General features: G+C 31.1%; 1 protein-coding gene across 1 annotated transcript in view; it reads left to right on the forward strand.

Moving 5' to 3' along the window:
- Nucleotides 1-1,221: 1,221 nt before the first annotated feature.
- ena (ENAH actin regulator enabled) overlaps nt 1,222-19,190 on the forward strand; it is a 151,234-nt gene continuing 133,265 nt past the window's right edge. The window contains exon 1 of the mRNA XM_080176879.1: nt 1,222-1,525. Within this exon, the coding sequence (XP_080033005.1) occupies nt 1,521-1,525 (5 nt within the window). The 5' untranslated portion in view covers nt 1,222-1,520. The remainder of the gene's footprint in view (nt 1,526-19,190) is intronic.

Raw genomic sequence — 19,190 nt, forward strand, 5'->3', positions numbered from 1 at the left:
AATCTAATAGGATGGTTACAATTCAATCAATTTACATCCCTTGTTTATGAGGGTGGTGCTACTCTTCCCTAAAAAGTAATAAGCCTTTACATTAACCGAGAAGCTATTATATTTTAAATATGAGAACCATGTTGGTTTAGCGATTAGCAAGACCCTTGGGTCAGAGAGACAGAAACAAACACACATTTATAAACATCCTATTACTTTTCGGCTTTTTTAAGTTTTTGGTTGGTTTTCGTCTTCCCTCTCCTTAGAAAATAATGAATAACCCTTTTTATTTCCAACCATCTACTTTTAATCTATGATTTTTTATTACGTCTCAAATCCGCCAATAGGATAATATTATTATCCATATAGACCAATCAGAAGCAGCCTAAGCCTTTATATCAACCAATCATAAATAATTTTGAAAAAACTTTAACCAGTAATAAGAATTAATTATTTAATATCAACCAATCAGCGCAGACTTTTTTAGTGCAAAAAAAACCAATGGGCGATTGATTTTTGTTTCGGCAGAATTAAGTTTTCTTATCTTTGCATTTAAAAAGTGATTTATTTATGTGTTTTTGGTTACAATGGTTGTAAAAAGCAGTTAAGATTATCTTTTTTTACCCATTTAAAGTTTTTAAAATAAAATTATTACTAATTTAGGTTAAAACATTGCTTAGATAATGTATTCTGTTGTACGTAGGACATACTCACATTTTTAGATCTTAAATTATGGAGATACTAGCTTAATTTATTGTACCTTGCTGTCCAAGTCCAAGGCATCATTTTTCCATAAATCAAATTAGTAAGATAATTGTATTATACACAAAAGATCTTATATATCAAACAAATTACCCTCTTTCTATATAATCTATATATATTAAGCTATATAGCTCTAAGTAGATATTACCCTAGATAGCTAGTTTAAATAAAAAAGTTTTGGAGGGAGGGGAAATTGGACTGTAATACAATTTTTACTGTCCTTTATGCACTTTCTATTAATCGTTGGATTAAACAACAAGTTTTGATGCATCATGATTGGTTGGTTCAAACTAGCAATCTGCATGCAAACTCGATCCCAAGTTTTAAACAACCTAAGAGTTAAAATTCTACATCGAAATTAGAAATGTACATCAAATTATCACAACCATTGTCTTATCCCTGAAGATCCCTGAAAAAAAAACCAAATTATTACAATAAAAAAGTTTTTGATCGTTTATATGTTTATGTTTCAGATTTCGACAATGTAAATTTAGATAAAGTACATCGTTGTAGCTCAAAGGAAGATCTATTTTGTAGTGATTTTAAATTTCAGTGATCTCAATATCGATCCTATTTATTATCAGTGCTTTTGTTTCTCATTCCTATACATGAGAACAGTTATATATAAATAAGTTACTAAATCAAAGTTAGTAATAGTATTTGCTCATTTAGTGATTTATTTTGTGTTAAGAGGCCAAATATATATACTGAAAAGCCTATAAAGAGCTTTTGATTTGATAAAGGTAGACAAAAGAACATAAAACACAATCATGAGGTAAGGTTTTATTTTGTATTTAAACGGGTTTAGTCTGAAGGCGCGCTCTATCCCTACAGGGCTCAACACCCATAGGCGCACTTTCCGGGGATGTTCTAACCTATGATTAAACCAATTTAAAATACATTTTTTCCTCTATAAGCCCGCCTGTTGTCCAAAGGCGTTTAAGAGAAACTCCTGTTTCAAACATACTTAATTGATAAATTCTTCTCTACGTCTACATACTTAAAACATTGCACAAGAAATCGTCTTAGTTATCTTGATATTATATCAAAATCAAAACCTTAAATTGGCTTTTATTTACCAAATAGATTTTGTTACATAGGTACGTTGTAAAAATACAACCTGATAAGTATATTTTAAAATGATCATCACTTAACCTTTATTTTCCTCTTTAATAAATATAAATGTTTGTAAACGTTGTTTTAGACTTCTTATATAAAACACTACCTTAGGTTTTTTAACGGATTCATAATTATCGAGACACACCGTACCTGCGTTGCTAATGACAAAATCAACCTGCATAATATACATTAGCTATGATAAACAATGCAACTTGTTATGCTAAAAGAACTATAAATGAACTCATCCAATAAATATTTATTTCAAAGCAAATTTACAAGCAATCTTCAAATAGTTATTAGTGCAGTAGCTATCATTTTTAGTTCATTATACACTTCTTGCATATATGTACAGGCTCTTTATTTTCAGAAAATAACCTTAAGTAATCCAAAGCTTTATTTTTTTTATTCGAAGCTTCTCTGAAATGGAGTACTTTGTAGGGATAGGGCCCCGCAGGGTTAAAACTTACTGCGCAGGGGCTGAAAATATAGTTTTTTTCTTCTAATAAATTCAGATTGCTAGTTGGGTGTCTGTTGGTCCATGAATTGAATTGAGTGAAAGTACCAATTTTCCCTTACAAATGTAAGTAGAGCCAATTACACAACCATATTTTGTACTTTACACTAGCGGTGTACTTTTACGTTTGCATATTTTTCTATCTGCACAAATAAAGAGCAAATAAATCATCTGTATTAAATGAAGCTAAGGGATTAGAGAATTGTGTTGTACAAGTAATATGTGGTCCTTCCAATTTGATCTTTCTTTAAGCGGTATCGATATCACACCTTCAAGTGCTCTAGTGTCTAGTTGATTTTATCGATTTTGTCTTGTAAAATACCCAATGGAATAAACTCTCAACACACTAGTGTTACAATACATAGGGATACAAGCTTTTATAGGGCTTAATATCCTGTTTTAAAAAGTATTAGGATTTTATTGTTCGTTAATTAGGATTTCGCCAACAACTAGACCAATTGAGTTCTCCATGTAAAGGGAAGCTTTATAGTAGTTTTTATAGCTTGGTTGGTTTGAAGCTATATTATGTTTAGATTTGATTCAATTATTGGTTTAATGCCATTTTTCTTTCCCTTCGAATACAGTGCCCCTAGATGTTAGGAACGCATCTACTAGTGTATATACAATATTATACATAAAAGAATGTAATACCTTTATATGATTTCAACATAAACATAGATTTATAAACTTAGAAAATATGAATTGTTATCAATCTTAATAACGTAATTCTTCAAACGTTGCTCTTTTTTTGCAATACCTACTTGAAGTATTAGTATGCATTTGCCTCAGTAAAATGTAATGCATGCAAAAATAACAGAAAAAGGTTGAATATGATATTCCATGATCGGACTAAAGCATATGTAAGATATTTTGCAGAAGTGATAATACACCAACAATTACATATGTATATTTTGCAGGGTTATTTAGGGACAAGGCATTGGATGATAAATAACATCTCCAATAATGTAGATCAAAGTTAATTGTGGAAAAGTTTGGACACTGCTAGTTAATTAGTTAATTTTATGTCACTGAATGTGAGAACTTGCATATTATAGTTGGGCTACCAGTGTAGTTTACAGCCCAATGTCCCCTCCCTCCCTGCTTTTTGCAATATTAACTTGTCAAATTTTGACACAATCTTGTAGGAAACATAATAGGATTAAATGCCTTTTTGCCAATGTACTATTTACTATTTACACGGATTAATTTCATAGGCTAAAAATAGCGCAGCAAGAACAATATTCAGGGTTCTTAGGGATAAGATAATGGACGATATAAATATCACAATCATAATAAACAAATATACATTTTTCAGTAGATTCAAATTATTGGTTGAAAAGTTTTAAACACTGCTAGTTTGAAAGCATGACATCAGGCTTGATTGATATAAACTAGAATGGTTTAAATTTCAATCTACAGAAAATATTACTTCGTTTGTGTACATCAATTTATCATCTGTTGTCTTATCCCTTCAGGTTTTGAACAAACTTAGCTGCCAATAATTTTGAACTTTTCTACTTGAAAATATATATATTGATTAATCAAAATTGGGCGAAAATGTTGAAATAATTTGAAATTGATAGATTTTGTGGGGTAGCGAGCGAAGCAAATTTGTTTTGCCTTCGAGCCAACTGGATTTTTGTTTCAATAGAGATAATGAATCTAAAAATTTTGTTAAATCTTATTTTTTTTTTGGTAAGACAATGGATGTTTAATTAATTTACATGCTTTATGACGATACACAAAATAACCCCTTTTGTAGATCACAACAAAAATCAATCAATTCCTCGTCCTTTGTCTTTTCCCTTCTCATCAACAATTTCCATATTCCTAGATTTTGCAAAAAAAATATTGCAGTGATTTTGCAAATTAATTTCATGCATTTTAAAGGAGCAATAATCTCGGTTTTATTTTTTGCGTAGGGGAGCTATTAGCTAATGTGTGTTAAATAGGCAAATTAATGTGCATTCAGATTATTGGAGGGGAAGTTTTTCTAGAATTATGGTCGGTCCTTCTGTACATAACAGCTAGCTCTGATAATTTAGGCATGTTAGAACTGTCGCATCGATTTTAAACTTTGCATGAGGATTCCTGAAATAGCTAGGTACGATAGCAACTCTATAGCCATAACTAGAATAATTTAGATTTTCAATAATCTGTTTTTTCATACTCAAAAGTAATAGGTATGTTTGTCAATATTAGTTTCTCCATCTTATTTATTGAGCTTCGCTTTTATGGTTGTTGTCATCCTTGCTTGTATTTGTCAATTAACCCCTCCACCCTATTTGACATCACTTTTGAAAATCCTAACCAACCAACCAACCACATTCAACTGAAAAAATCTCACAATCAATAAACTTAGAACCAATAATTTACACTCTTTGATTTCTCTTTAAAAAACTGTTTATCTTTATGTTAGAGGATAGGACAAAGCCTCTGGAAAAAAAATGATAGGAAAGTTTAGCTCATCTACTTTATATCTAGGTCCTTTTTAGGTTTCATAAAAAAACCGGGACTGATTTTCTAGTCGATGGTGAGGTAATGGGTTAAATTTTTGCCCAATCCTCGTCATAAAGGAGGATATTGAGATATTTACTTTTTCTACTATTTTAGACTTTGAAAAGTGAAAAGACTAAAGCCATAAAGGGACTTATTTAAAGCTTCCCTGTAATTGAGAACTCAATCGGTTCATTAGTTACCTAATACCTAGCAATATATTAACAGACATACAAAAACAAACATTACTATACATAAGAGTATTAATCAATTTTCCCTGCTACCGTGCCAAACAAACGGAATTAAACATATTTGACAGCTTACTTAGAAATAACCAGAGTAGTGATACAAAATATTTAAAGGCAATTTTAACGAAATGCATTTGAATTTGAGTTTTCCAAATATCAAGACTTGAAAATCATAATCATGTGATACACTTTTAAATAAGCATTATTTTCTATTTTCATCAAATAGTAAAAGACAATTTTCATTGTCCTATGCTATGCTCATACTTTAAATTCCTGGGTTAGTTTTAGGCTATTTTACAAGAGTCTACGGATGGTTGTAGGCTCTTTTTTTTGCCCCTTTTCTGACCCTCCCGCTGCGAACAGACAAACCAATAGATGTTAGGGTCAGAACCAGTAAAAAGCTCTCATAAACTATAAGTTTCCAAACTTTTCAATAAATTTTACAAGAGTCTACGGATGGTTGTAGGCTCTTTTTTTTGCCCCTTTTCTGACCCTCCCGCTGCGAACAGACAAACCAATAGATGTTAGGGTCAGAACCAGTAAAAAGCTCTCATAAACTATAAGTTTCCAAACTTTTCAATAAATTTTACAAGAGTCTACGGATGGTTGTAGGCTCTTTTTTTTGCCCCTTTTCTGACCCTCCCGCTGCGAACAGACAAACCAATAGATGTTAGGGTCAGAACCAGTAAAAAGCTCTCATAAACTATAAGTTTCCAAACTTTTCAATAAATAATTTTAACAACAGAAATGGGTAATTTTGTTTATCATTAGGAATTGGATGTAAATCAGTTTATCTTCCATTGTCTTATCCCATAAGATCCCTGACTATTAAAGCTAATTTTGTTATGTCAATCTGAAGAACTTCTTACAGTTGAAGGCAAACAATAGCGGATTAACCAAAGAGATAAAAATCTTTCTAGTGTATTTTGTATTGGCAGAGAAAGTGAGTGTGATTGATTTTCTAACCGTTTTTAGTATAATTCCTTGAACCAACGAGTGGTTCATAGAAAATCCCCCTATTATTTGAAACTTTTAGCCCCCATGGAGATGCTTTTTTAGATTAGGTTGGGTTAAATAAAGTTAAGAAGGGTTCGGTGGTTCAAAAATAGGTTTTTGTGAAAGCTCCCCGAACTGACCTTTTGGTTTAAACTATCCCCTGCGGGGGAACCTCTGAACTTACCCTAATACACATCCAATATAGATTTGTTTTTTGATCAACTTTCAGTTTAAGGTAAATGGCGTTTTTTTTTTGGGGGGGGGGGGAGGTAAATATGCAAAGAAAAAGATTGATTGGAAAAAGTTACATAAAATACTGTAGGGACACATTTTAATTAATTATCTTGTCCTTGTGTATAAACAAGGATGACAACATCCTAAAAACCGTAGCTGAACAAAAAGGCTTTACAAATGTTTGTAAAGAAAAAGAAAAAGATAGATGGTTCCTCACATTTTTATTTATGTTTTATTACAGAAGCATACATATTCCCAGTCAGTAACCAAACTTCTCAGATTTCAGAAAATTTTTCATTTAGGTACCCCATAGATATAAGAAACATGAGGGAGGGAACGAAATCTTTGGGTATCTCCTCTAAATAAAAAGAAATATTTGGGGAGGGGTATTTATTTTCCATTGTTCTCTCCCTGTATCCCCGTGGAAAGCCAGGTGTGTAATTTCCTTATCTCTTTACACCCTTCTCCCGACAACTACCCCTGCTGCCTGTATGGCATGGTTTGCGTCATTAGGATAGGGATACATTTTATATTTAAATATATTCTATACTATGGAATTTGGCAATATTAAGGTATTTTAAGAGATAAAACAGTAGACATTAAATTAGGAAATCTCTCAAATTATGATAAACAAAATTACCCTTTCTGTAGATAAAAGTTATTTGATAAAATGTTTGGGCAATACTTGTTTGGAACCAATCAATCAAATTTAATTATAAGTACCCAAAGTTTTGGAGCCAATGAATAAGAAAATTTGATAATAAAACTTTGAGCACCAGTTTAATACACCAGGCTTATTATATAGCACTTAGAAAGCCTTTTTTAACATCCTGAGTATGGCGAGGTTATTGCTAAAAATAAGAAGTATGTTGTTGTAATTTTACTTTTATTGTATCTATTTCGCTTTCCTAGATCACTTTAATCTATCTTCCCTTTTTATTTTGATTAATCTCCCCTTCTTTCAACATGCTAACAACAGCTTCTAAACCTCAACCCCCCCTCCCCCTAAAATACGTTAAGGCAACCGCAAAAAATAACCATATTTTTTCAAGTAGTTTTTTAGAGAAAAGCAAAATGTCGACAATACAAGGATGGCGGAGACATTTTACTGTTATTTCTACTGGTCCTCAAAGTTTCATTAAAACGTCCTGTCATTTGTTGACTTGAAAACTTTGGGGACTTTTATTAAACTGGATTAGGTTGAACAAATATTTTGTATCCAATTTTTTCCACCAATGATTTTTATCTACAGTGGGGTAATTTTAAAAACAATTCCTCACAAATAAGTTTATCGTTCATTGTCTTATCCCTTCAGATCCCTGCATTTTCTATAGCCTCTAAATTTGTCTCTCTTTGGTGACTAATCATGCGATAATCCTTACTTTGGCAGACAAATCTTTCAGGGAATATAGGCATATGACATTTAGTAATCCTATAATATAAAGAAGATAAGTTATTTTTTGTCTGAAGCTAAAGATCATTAATAACTGTACTGATTATTAGGCCATTTTTTCTACCCATTTTCTACCCCTTTGAATACAAAGCCTCTAGATGCTATGGTACAGCCGCTAGTTTGTTTACATAGGATTTAAACAACCTATTTTTTGGTTATAAATTGCAAGTTATTATCACGGTAAATTATAAAAAATTGTAAATTGATGAAAATATTGCTTTTTTTTGGGGTGGGGGGGGGGTGGGGGGAGTGATATATCCCTAATATCCATGCAAATCCTTTCTTCCAATGAAAAGGATTGCTTTTCAAAGCTGCTCTAGTGAAAAAACATCTAATGTTAAAAAATCAAGAAATAAATTGTAGATTTAGGAGCAATAAACTAGCAACATTAATTAAATGCCGGCTTGGCTTTGGATTAGTTGCTTTTTTAAGCTTCGACTTAAAAGAACTCGGATCTAAGGTAGTTATGTCTTGGGGGGGTAAAGGAGTGATTACATCCCCAAACAATCGTTGACTCCTTACTAAAGATGTTTTATTACTAACCTTTCAGAATGCTAATAACAATATTGCAAACATAACTGACCTCTTTATTAGTATTGTAAATACATATGTACCTATACAATTTATTCTACAGATGTGCGAAAAATATTTTAAAATGCTTTGCAGTTTTTTTATATTTTTTTCTCTATCATACTTTTCAAAACACGTTTAACAGATGCAAACTTTTAGGAAGTATGTGTGTTTGTTTGTGTGTGAATATATGTTTTAAAGAGAAGCATTTCTATAATAATGGTGTTGGTCCTTCGTATGTCCGTCCGTACATAATGTATAGCTCTTATCGTTAATTTAGGCATGTTAGAATTGTCCGATTGATTTAAAATTTGCCATGTTGATATAATATTATTAACCTATTGATTTAAAACTGTGCATGATTCCTTTAACAGTTAGGGACATTATAGGAAGCATAGTAACTAGGTATATAATCGTAACCATTTAAAACATTCTGATTTTAATTATACTTACAATTTTGTTTAGACTTTTACAGATATAAATATATTCTGATTATTTAGTTCCGACACTCAACAGATATTAATGTTCGTATGTATTCCAGTTTAGGAGCTTCGCTTTTATGGATGTTGTCATCCTTGTTTTTTGTTAGTTTGAATGTGTAATACTGCATAGAATAATACTTTACATTGCTTGAGTTATAGATAAATATTCTAAAAGATCTTATTTTCGTTGCCTTTCTTCAAATTTAAAGTTTTAAATTTGTTTTTTTTAAATCTTTTAAAACATTAATATTGTAAATATCAACTTCAAGGAATTTATTGTTAATTTTTTAACACAAAATTGCATGATCGAATTTACTAGGTAAAACTATTTAATTTATGACATTTAGTAAAAAAGCATGCATATTTACATAACATGAAATAATCACAAATATATGATAATATTTATCATGATTATTTGCAGTATTATAAAGTATTCACATTTAGGGGTGGCTATCCGAATCCGAAAATCCACAATCCGCCGATTATTTTCGACCCAGAATCCGCAATTTAAAAATAACTAGAATCCGCAATCCAAAATAAACAATCGGCAAAAAAAACAAGAATCCTTTATCCGTGGATTAATCCCCTTTTTTGGCAAATTTTTGTAGATTGCCTCTTCTTTTAAAAATACTGGACATAGTGTAACAAGATTAAATAATCTCTATCTATGTGAAATATATCAGTGTCCTTGGATGCAAGTGCAATTTAAATACTCTGACAAATCTATTTTTCATTGCTAAAGCCGTTAAATCATCTGTCAGATATATAGCTACATATTTGTACAACTAAATAATGATCAGCAAATGTGGTTTCGAACCTGGTTATCTTATTCTGAATTAAAGCAAGTGATTGATAACCATTCACCTGATTGCAGGTTTCATGTGAACGACAGATAAAAATGGTTTAGTTTACAGTTGCAAAAGTGATACAATAAAGCATGATCATAATGCAAAAATTTCAATAATAAATTTAAGATCTTAAGTTGTTTTAGAACTGCAGCTTTATATTTATTAAGAGAAAAAAATAAAATATGAAATAACGAAATAAAAAGAGGTGGATAGAGAGAGGGGGGGTTGTAGTCACCCTTACCTTCCCATAAGGATTGTGGAATGATTGACAGAAGTTGTAAATCACCAGGGATTTTAAGGGATAAGACAATTGACGATAAATTGATGTACATCCCCAATTCTGACCAATCAATCAAGATATGATATTAACAAATGTGAGATTGTTTATAAAAGTTTGGGTACTAGAAGAATATTTTAAATGACTCTCCTCCCTCCCTGTCTATATCTGAATAATGGATATATTGTAACTTGGATCTTACATCAGATTTTCATGTTCTATAATTAAGTGAACTCTGTGGTGGGCTAATTTAACGATCACCCCCATACCCCTCCTTTGCCCCATCCCATTCCCTCCTACTATATAAACGGGCCCAACCAATAAAAGCGAGGGGAAATTTCAACCTAAAATAAAGACAATTTTTCTCCTGTTATAATATTCACGTATATTTTACATTCATTATCAGATAGGATGTGGGTGGGTGGGGTCAACCTATATAATGCACTTTTGTCTCCCTTGTTATGGACAGGGTATGGGAACCTGATTCTTAAAAATTTAGGGATAAGTCAATGGTCGATTAATTGATGATAAGTAAAATTACCCCTTCTGTAGATTACAATTAGTAGTTCAATAAAATTCCCCAAGTTTGTTAAGCCAACGAATATGAAGACGATATTATAAGACTTTGGGGACTATTGCAATAAACTGCCCAATGTCTCCTTCCTCCCTAATAAAATTACTGCAATTTCTAAATAGCAGTATAAATACATTTTACTAGTACTTGAAAGTGTATAAGCACATACATGGTTAAACAAATGCATATCTTCTCTTTATACAAATAGATTCTAACTATGTATCTAAAATATAGGGTGGTTGGAATAAGATTAATTTAATCAATCTACAAAAGTAGTTAATTTGGTTTATCATAATTGAGGGCGAACAATAATGTTACATCTATTGTCTTATCCCTTAATATCCCTGAGTACATTCAAGTGCTATACCTTAATTCTCTCTCTATCTCATTTTTTCGTGCCAAACATTTTTAATTCTGTTTCCTTGCATTTTAACTTTTATTCAGTTTTTGTGTTACAAACCAAAAATTTCTTTTTAAAAGTATTGGAGCTACATTATAATTCAACAAGCGGCTGTATCTATAGTAACAAGTTGTTATGTATTCGAAAAGTGGATTCAGGAGGCAGAAAATAGTCAAAAACAATCCTAGGACCTTTACACAAAATGACTTACCCCTTCTCTAGATAAAACCTTTCCCAAAGTTTTGAAGCTGATAAATAAAAGAACGTTTTTATAATCCTTTGAAACTAGTTACGTCCCCCTTTAGAGGCTATTGTCCTCTCCCTCCTTGCTTAAAACTGTTTTACGTTTTCTCATTTTATGAATCACCACCCCAACATAAAAAAAAACGCCACAAACCCATCAAATGCAAATCTGTCTTTTTAGTTTAAAAGTTTCGTGTTTTTATGAATTTTACCCATGACATTGTCAAATATTCATGTTTGGGATAGGGAAAGTATTAAATAAATACTTGTTGCTTCGCCCCTAATCTCCAAAGGAGGGTGTTGGGGGTCAGAAAAATAGCCTAAAACTACCCCAAACATGTATAAAGCTTCCCGGAAAAGTGCAACTAATTTGGAAACGCATTTTTCGCGATCTTTAGATTCAGACAATAAAACCTTACTACTTTATATGAAATGATATGTAGTAGAAAAATATGCCGGAATCTTAAGGATGAGACAATGTATTAAAATCTTTTGTAGATTAAAATTGTTTGTTAATAAGGTTGATTTGTACAAGTTTGAATTAACAAATCAAGATTGAATATAAAAGTAGCCAGTATTTTTTTTTTACTAATGAATTAGAAATTAAGGACACTGGTATAATTCACAGTACAATGTGCCCCCAACATTTTTAACCTTGTTTTATTATCAAGATCTATGTGTCAAATTTTGTGGTTTTGATAACTGTTTTGTTTTATAAAACAGTATACCTAGCTGACAAATTACAAAAACAGCAATTCATTGAAAATATAAACTTGTTATATTTTATGCGTTTTTGCAAAAATGAAATTTCTTGGCTGAAATGTCTGCGATCCAGATTTAATTCAAGTACCCAAAAATGTTTAGCCAACATCAGAGAAAAAAAGGAGTTCAGAATAATTATCTACAGACCCATGCCCCCTCCCCCCTCCTTTCCTGATTTTTCTAGAATTACAATCGCTGTGTAAATTTTGTTGTAAACATGAATTAATAGTTTGTTTTATTACTCTAAAAAGTTTCCAGGTATCCATAGGGACAAGACATTGGCTGATAAATTGATTTACATCCCACAAGATGATACACAAAATTAATCATTCTGTAGATTACAATCACTACGTGGTTGAAACCTTTGGAAACTCAAATAAATGAACCAGCCAATCAAAATTAATAAAAGTCCCTACGGTTGTTAAGCCAACGAATGAGAAATCCTTATTATAAGACTTTGGGGACTTGTGTAATTAACAGCACTATGTCACTTCCCTCCCAGGAATGAAACAGGGATAGGGCAATTAGTGATATTGACATGTAAAATTATGCCTTTAGTTGAAAGGGGGGGGGGGGGGGAAGCAGGGAGGGAGAGGACATTGGACTTTTTTTTTAGGAAAGTCAAAATAACATCTCATTTGTTGGCTTTAAATCTGTTTAAAAATCTAATTTATCAATTAATCTACAGAAGGGTAATCCAATTAGGAGTGTACTTAATTAATCAATCATTGTATAGTCTTTAAAGATCCCTGGAAGAAAGGGTTATATATTATCAAATCCTTATCCCCTTTCTCCCTGGTTTTCATAGCTAATATATTCATGATATTATGTTAGTTTTTTTCATTAAAGTAAAAGCCTTTAGGTTTACACACATACTTTCATAATATTATAACATTTACATGCTCTATAACTTGGTCTATCTGTTAGTACGTTTGTAGTGCTATAAGAGAACTATCAGGGATCAAAAGGGATAAGACAATGGCCGATGATGAAAAACAAATTACCTCTTCTGTAGATTGATATTCTTTTGAAACAGTTTAGCAGCGTGTCGGAGCCGTTTAATTTTGATGCGGCTCCGGCTCCTACCTTAAAATTAATATATCAATTTTTGTTCATTATTGAATTTGATAAAATAAAATAAATAATATAAAATATTTTGCTTTTATTTGATTAAAGCTATATAAAAGTAGAAGGATGTGTGTCTATTTGTTAAGTAACAATAGTTTTTCAGTTTATTATATGGAAATAGACCGTTGCCAAATTATAATATTTCTTTAAAAAATCATTTTTAGCTAATCTGGAGCCGGAGCCGTTTTTAACGAAAAATACGGCTCCAACTCCACCAAAAATGTTGCGGCTCCGGCTCCGAAACGCTGCAGTTTAGACCTTACTATTTTAACCAGACAATCATGATTCGGTAAAAGTCCCCAAAGTTTTTAGGCCAAAAAATGAGATAACTTTTTCATAACATTAGGAACCAGGATATTTACATATTTCCAATGTCTTCTCCCTCCCTAAGTTTTGTTATGTACGTTTTCAATTTTTTTCTAGTTTTCAAATTTTGTGTTATCGATGTTTTCGTCCTTGTTTTATTTTATAATTTCATGACCTTCCATAAAAAAACAACATAGGCATATTAGGTAGATTAATTTACTATGTGAAATAAAATGTAAAAATGTTACTTTCATTAAAACAAGGATGACAACTTTGTAAAAGCAAAGGTTACCAAATCATAAGGAAAATATAGAGTTTTCATATAGCATATTAATTTAAAAGTCTAAATCTAAACTAAACAAAGTTTAAATATCTTAAAATTACTCTAATAGGTAATACATGATTATCTAGGAATACCAAAAAATACGTTTGTACAGACGGAACGTCCATTAGTATAAAAAAGATTTGCTTAAAAAAATATCTAAATTAAAATTATGCCCTACAACGGCCATGAAAACAGTTTATTAAGACTATAAACAGGTATTTACAAACTACCTTCCTATTTCAAAATTACAATTTGGGTTTTATACCCACAGCTATCCTCAACAGTTTAGCGGATTTATAACCAACACGCTCCAAGCGGTCAATGGATCCTAAAAATAGACATACTTGCTGAATCATACCTGGTTTTACCAAAATTATACCTGCTCCTTCTTCGGGACTATATGCTTTTAAAGATTTTCACTTAAATTACCCTATTATTTGACTTAAAAATAGCGTTCGACAAGACATCCTGTCGAGCTGTTTATACGTTTTATTACCAAAAAGGAATCATTTGCATTTAATATATTGATAAAATTGTTAACAGCGTTTGCTAAAACCATTATTTACAGTGTTTGTTTTTATACAAAATTACCATTCAAATATTAGAATGTTAATTCATACATTCACAAAACTTACTACTTAACATTATAAGATTACTAATTGGTCAACCTGATCCTCTAGGGAAGGTGGGGGAGGAGGAAAATAGCCTAAAATAACTAAAAAAAAAAATTATTGTGCTTTCTTGAAAAGTACAACCTAACAACTTTTCAGATCTTAAGCTTTATAAAACAAACTGGCTAATGTGAAGGAAACAAAGTTGCGGTTTTCGTTATATTTTCACATTAGCTTTTATCCTATTTCTAGCTCCTGCTGGTGCTCTAACCCGGCGGGGCCAATTGCCTAACCTTGCGGGGCAATCGCCTAACCTAACCTAATATAACCTTTCAAAAGCTACTGTTAAAATACGACGAAACCCGCAACTTCGTTTCCTTTACATGACCCAAAAAAACTTACTACTTTATAAAGTAGGATTGGTGACATTATGACTACAGTTTTAAGCTGAAATAGATATCAAAACAAAATATGAAATGTAATTAGTAAATTACAGGGCAGTAAGAAAATAATATCATCAGAAAATGATCTAGTGTACGTTTAATTCTCCAGCTAGTCAAGAATAGCGGTTCCTAAAAAATAATTATATTGCCTAAGATTACAGTATAATATACTAACATGAATTTAGGATCAAATTTTTTTATTGGCACAAATGTAAAATGTATTTTATACTTATTCTATTTTTTAAAGTTTAAAGGTTTTTTGTTTGTTTGTAGCTAGCTTAAGATTTCAATAACTAATGATTTGATTGAATTCTCGAAATAATGTAAAATTTAAATCGGTCTCAGAATGGTTTTAGGCTATTTTTCTGCCTTTTCCTTCCATTTTGAATACAAATCCCCTGGATGTTAAAGGGCAACCATATGTTTATTTATAGTAATAAAAGACATGTAACAATTTATGGAAAACAAAAGTAGCAGCATGTTTATCACAGGGTGATTTTATTTTTTTGATGAATAAAAGTAGTGCTTAGTTTAACCCACTAACCTCTGTTCGCGCGTTTTTTTGTGCTGTGAACTACAATCTAATACATATCTAATATTATTTCATAAATCTAAAGACTGTTGACCTGCTGTTTGTATACTTACTGATAACTGCATCAAATATTTTTGGTATATAACGCCCAACACCAATGATAAGAATAGAAAATTAAATTATGCATTACTTTTTATCATATCAAGAGATAAAAATGATAATTGTGAAACTTGACAAGAAATTTATCTTTTGCATACCGATTTTCAATAGTATGCTATAATTAATAGCAATGAAATTTACAATCATCTAAAAGATTAACTGTATTTTTATCTTGAGGAAAAGTTATAGGCTAGAGTACTAACCTATATATTATAATTGGAGTTTTACTCCAGGCATAATATAAGAAAGTGGATGGTAGAATTATGATCAGCTTATTTGACTTCAAATTAAGTTAGCAGAGTATACTTAACATAAATACATCTATGTGTTTTAAGTTTTTAATAGCGAAAATATTACCTAATTGGGGTGGGTTTATCTTTTAATTTCAAAATCCGCGCGCTTGTCATGGGAGCTCTACCGCCCACTGTTAGATATTCATTTAAGTAACATTCAACAGACAACCAACACTTTGTCTGAGAAGGGAAAGGGGACATTGGGCTGTAGCAAAAGTTTTATAATAGTGTTTTCTTATTTGTTTGCTTACAACTTTGGAGACTTTTATTAAGTTTTGATTGATTGGTATTTAAGTTGAGTTTCCAAGCTTTTTAACCACTAAGTGTTAGCTAAATAAGGGGTAAATTTGTGTATCATAATTGGGGATTTACATCACTTTATAAGTCATTGTCTTATCCCTTTAGATTCCTGTCTCCCTACTCTAACTATTTATGCCGCGCACCTAATATAGTAACAGTAGGAACAATTTTTAACTTCTTTAATTGTACCGCGAACCTATCACATCCCCAACGAAGAGCGGTTGCGCTACATGACGAGCCATAGTTGCGGGTCAGTAGCAGAACTACTTTATAATTCATCTTGTCTGTCAGTCCATAACAATATGGTAAAATTTAATTTTAACCAATATTATTTCAGATAGATAAGTCAATTTTTGTGAAGATATCCCTTAACAAAAAGTAACAGCATACAACGAAATCGGCAGAGGGAACCAATAAAAATTATACTGGTTAAATTTAAATCTAATAAAAGACATTTGGATGGCCTTAAAAGAAAATAATAACATCTTTTTTGTATTAAAACTTATAAACAGCGACAGGATGTCTTGTCGAACGCTATTTTTAAGTCAAATAATAGGGTAATTTAAGTGAAAATCTTTAAAAGCCTATAGTCCCGAAGAAGGAGCAGGTATAATTTAGGTAAAACCAGGTATGATTCAGCAAGTTTGTCTATTTTTAGGATCCATTGACCGCTTGGAGCGTGTTGTTTATAAATCCGCTAAACTGTTGAGGATAGCTGTGTACCTTAATAAACAGGAGACGGTTTCTATAGCTATTGTATCTGTTAAAAACACAGTTCAATTTGAATTATAATTATTCTTGCAACAATGGTGTTATAATAAAGGTTTATTCTGGTTTTAGAAATCTGTTAAAGGATATTAAATGCTCATAAAAACATACTAAAAGGCCTACTTATTAAACTGAACGACAGAACCCATAATGCTATTGCTACTATTTAAAGGATACTAGCAGCGGTCCTGTCACCTATTTTAAACTTCATTAAAAACCGAAAATTATATATAAAAAAATAAGGGGGTGGGTTTTTTTCTGGACGCGATTTCTCTTAGGAGTGTTAAATACATCTAGGAGCTATTAGAAGCTACAGTGTAAAAGACCATTTGATTTCGGTTCATTGTTTTGCGAAATCCTCGGGTACAGACAGACTGACACAGACACAGATCCTTATAAAAGATAATGTTGAAAAAATGCTTTTTGATTAAAACTTTTAAGTTAGGTACATCTTATTATATGCAGTATGGCTTTTCGTGCAGACCTGTCTAATTTATTTTAATTTCATTTACATAGGTCCCGTGATGGTTTAGATTAAAATTTTAGATTCATGTATTGGGATAGTTTTCGTCTCTTATAGCTAGAGGTGCAACCGCTTGTTTTAGTAATTTTGTTACTAAAAAATCATTTTTATGTTAATGAATTTGTTTATTTTAGGTAAGGATGATTAAATAAGTTATTAAGAAGATAATATGCAATGAATAACTTTATCTTTGAAAAGTAAGTATTACTAATAATTGCATAGAAAAATATTATTGCAAGTCTATAGGTAATCACTAAATTGACTAGAAATGTTTTTTTTTAATTTAAAACAAGGGGAGTTGGATGGTCTAAAATATGCTTATGTACAAAAAATAAATGCATAAGTATAGATGTATAATCCAGACAACTACCTAGAAACCCTTTTCGTCTGTTATTTTGTTGTGACTTTATTGTGTTTCTATTTTCAACGCTAACAGCTGATACAAAATCGGGACAGGGTCCCCGCCCTGTGAGCAGAATTACATAAAGCTCATGCCCCCTCTATTCTTTTACTTCATTGCACATATCAAACTTAAAATGTTTAGTTTAATTTATAACCGGTTTTTAACAAGAGAAATTATGATTTTTTTAAAGCTGTTAAGGAAAATATTTCATAAGCATGCAAAAATAATTATAGAATAATTTTTAAATTCGTAAATAATTAAATAAAGTTACATAATAAATGCAATAGTAATTAGAAGATATTTAATTCTTATATGTGATGTCCTGTCAAAAAATTATTATTACAGGGTTAACAAATTTTTAGAAAGGGAACTATCCACGAACGAGAGCAAGTGATTCTAAGCACCTTCCAGCATTGATCTATAGTATTTCTTTTAGTGAATATACTAGGTTTATGTTTAATATTTGGTTTATCGACTAAAAAATAGGTTTTACCATGGTTTAAAATGAAAAAACTTTTAAAGGTAAAGCATTTTTTTGTGCAATATCATCAAATGTTTTGATGAGTTCAAACTGTTTTTTTGAAAGCATCGACACAAAAGAAAATTATTTTGATTAAAAATGTATATTTAGAAAAAAGGGTTGGTAACTTGTAATATTGTAAACAGTTTAATTAAAGTACTTTTGCAATTTACAGCATGTGATGCTTTTCTGCCGTGTTATTTTATTTTGTCCTTTGAACTCAACTAAGCATTTAATGATATTGTATAAAAAACGATTTGCATTTCAAAGTTTTGTTTTTATGTAAAACCATGGTAAAACCCAACTTTTTAGTTAATAAACCAAATATTAAACATAAACCTAGTATATTTAATAACAAAAATAGTATGGATCAATGCTGGAAGGTGCTTAGAATCACTTGCTCTCGTTCGTGGATAGTTCCCTTTCATTCAGAACTATTATATGTATATTGCATTGTAAAGCCATTGATGATTTTCTATGTACCTATCTTATAATGAAAAACGATTTTTAGATTACATAGGTAGTTGCTCCGCTTCCCTCCTATTTATTATTATAGGAATCATTATGCTAGGTTTGAAATTATTTCTAACATGTCTAAATAAACAAAAAAAAGCTTACCCTTACGGACGGACTGGAAAAGGCTTAACGTTGATAAATATTAATAAACTTTTTCATTTTCCATCCTGTTTATCTAAGAAAGTTTATATAAAATGCTAATCTGGCAAGTTAAGCACTGGGCTGAAATTTGATACCAAACATACAAGCATAGGTAGTACTAGGGACACGGCCAGGGATATTGTGCAATAATAACCAGGGAAATTAAGGGATAAAACAATGGGTGATAAAATGATGTATATTCATTGTGATGGAATAGTTATTTCTTTCATCGTATTATCAACGGCTTTCCGCGGAT

Source organism: Acartia tonsa, chromosome 11 (assembly GCF_053477335.1).
Source record: "Acartia tonsa isolate MP-2025a chromosome 11, ASM5347733v1, whole genome shotgun sequence".
In the NCBI taxonomy this organism is placed as follows: Eukaryota; Metazoa; Arthropoda; class Copepoda; order Calanoida; family Acartiidae; genus Acartia; species Acartia tonsa.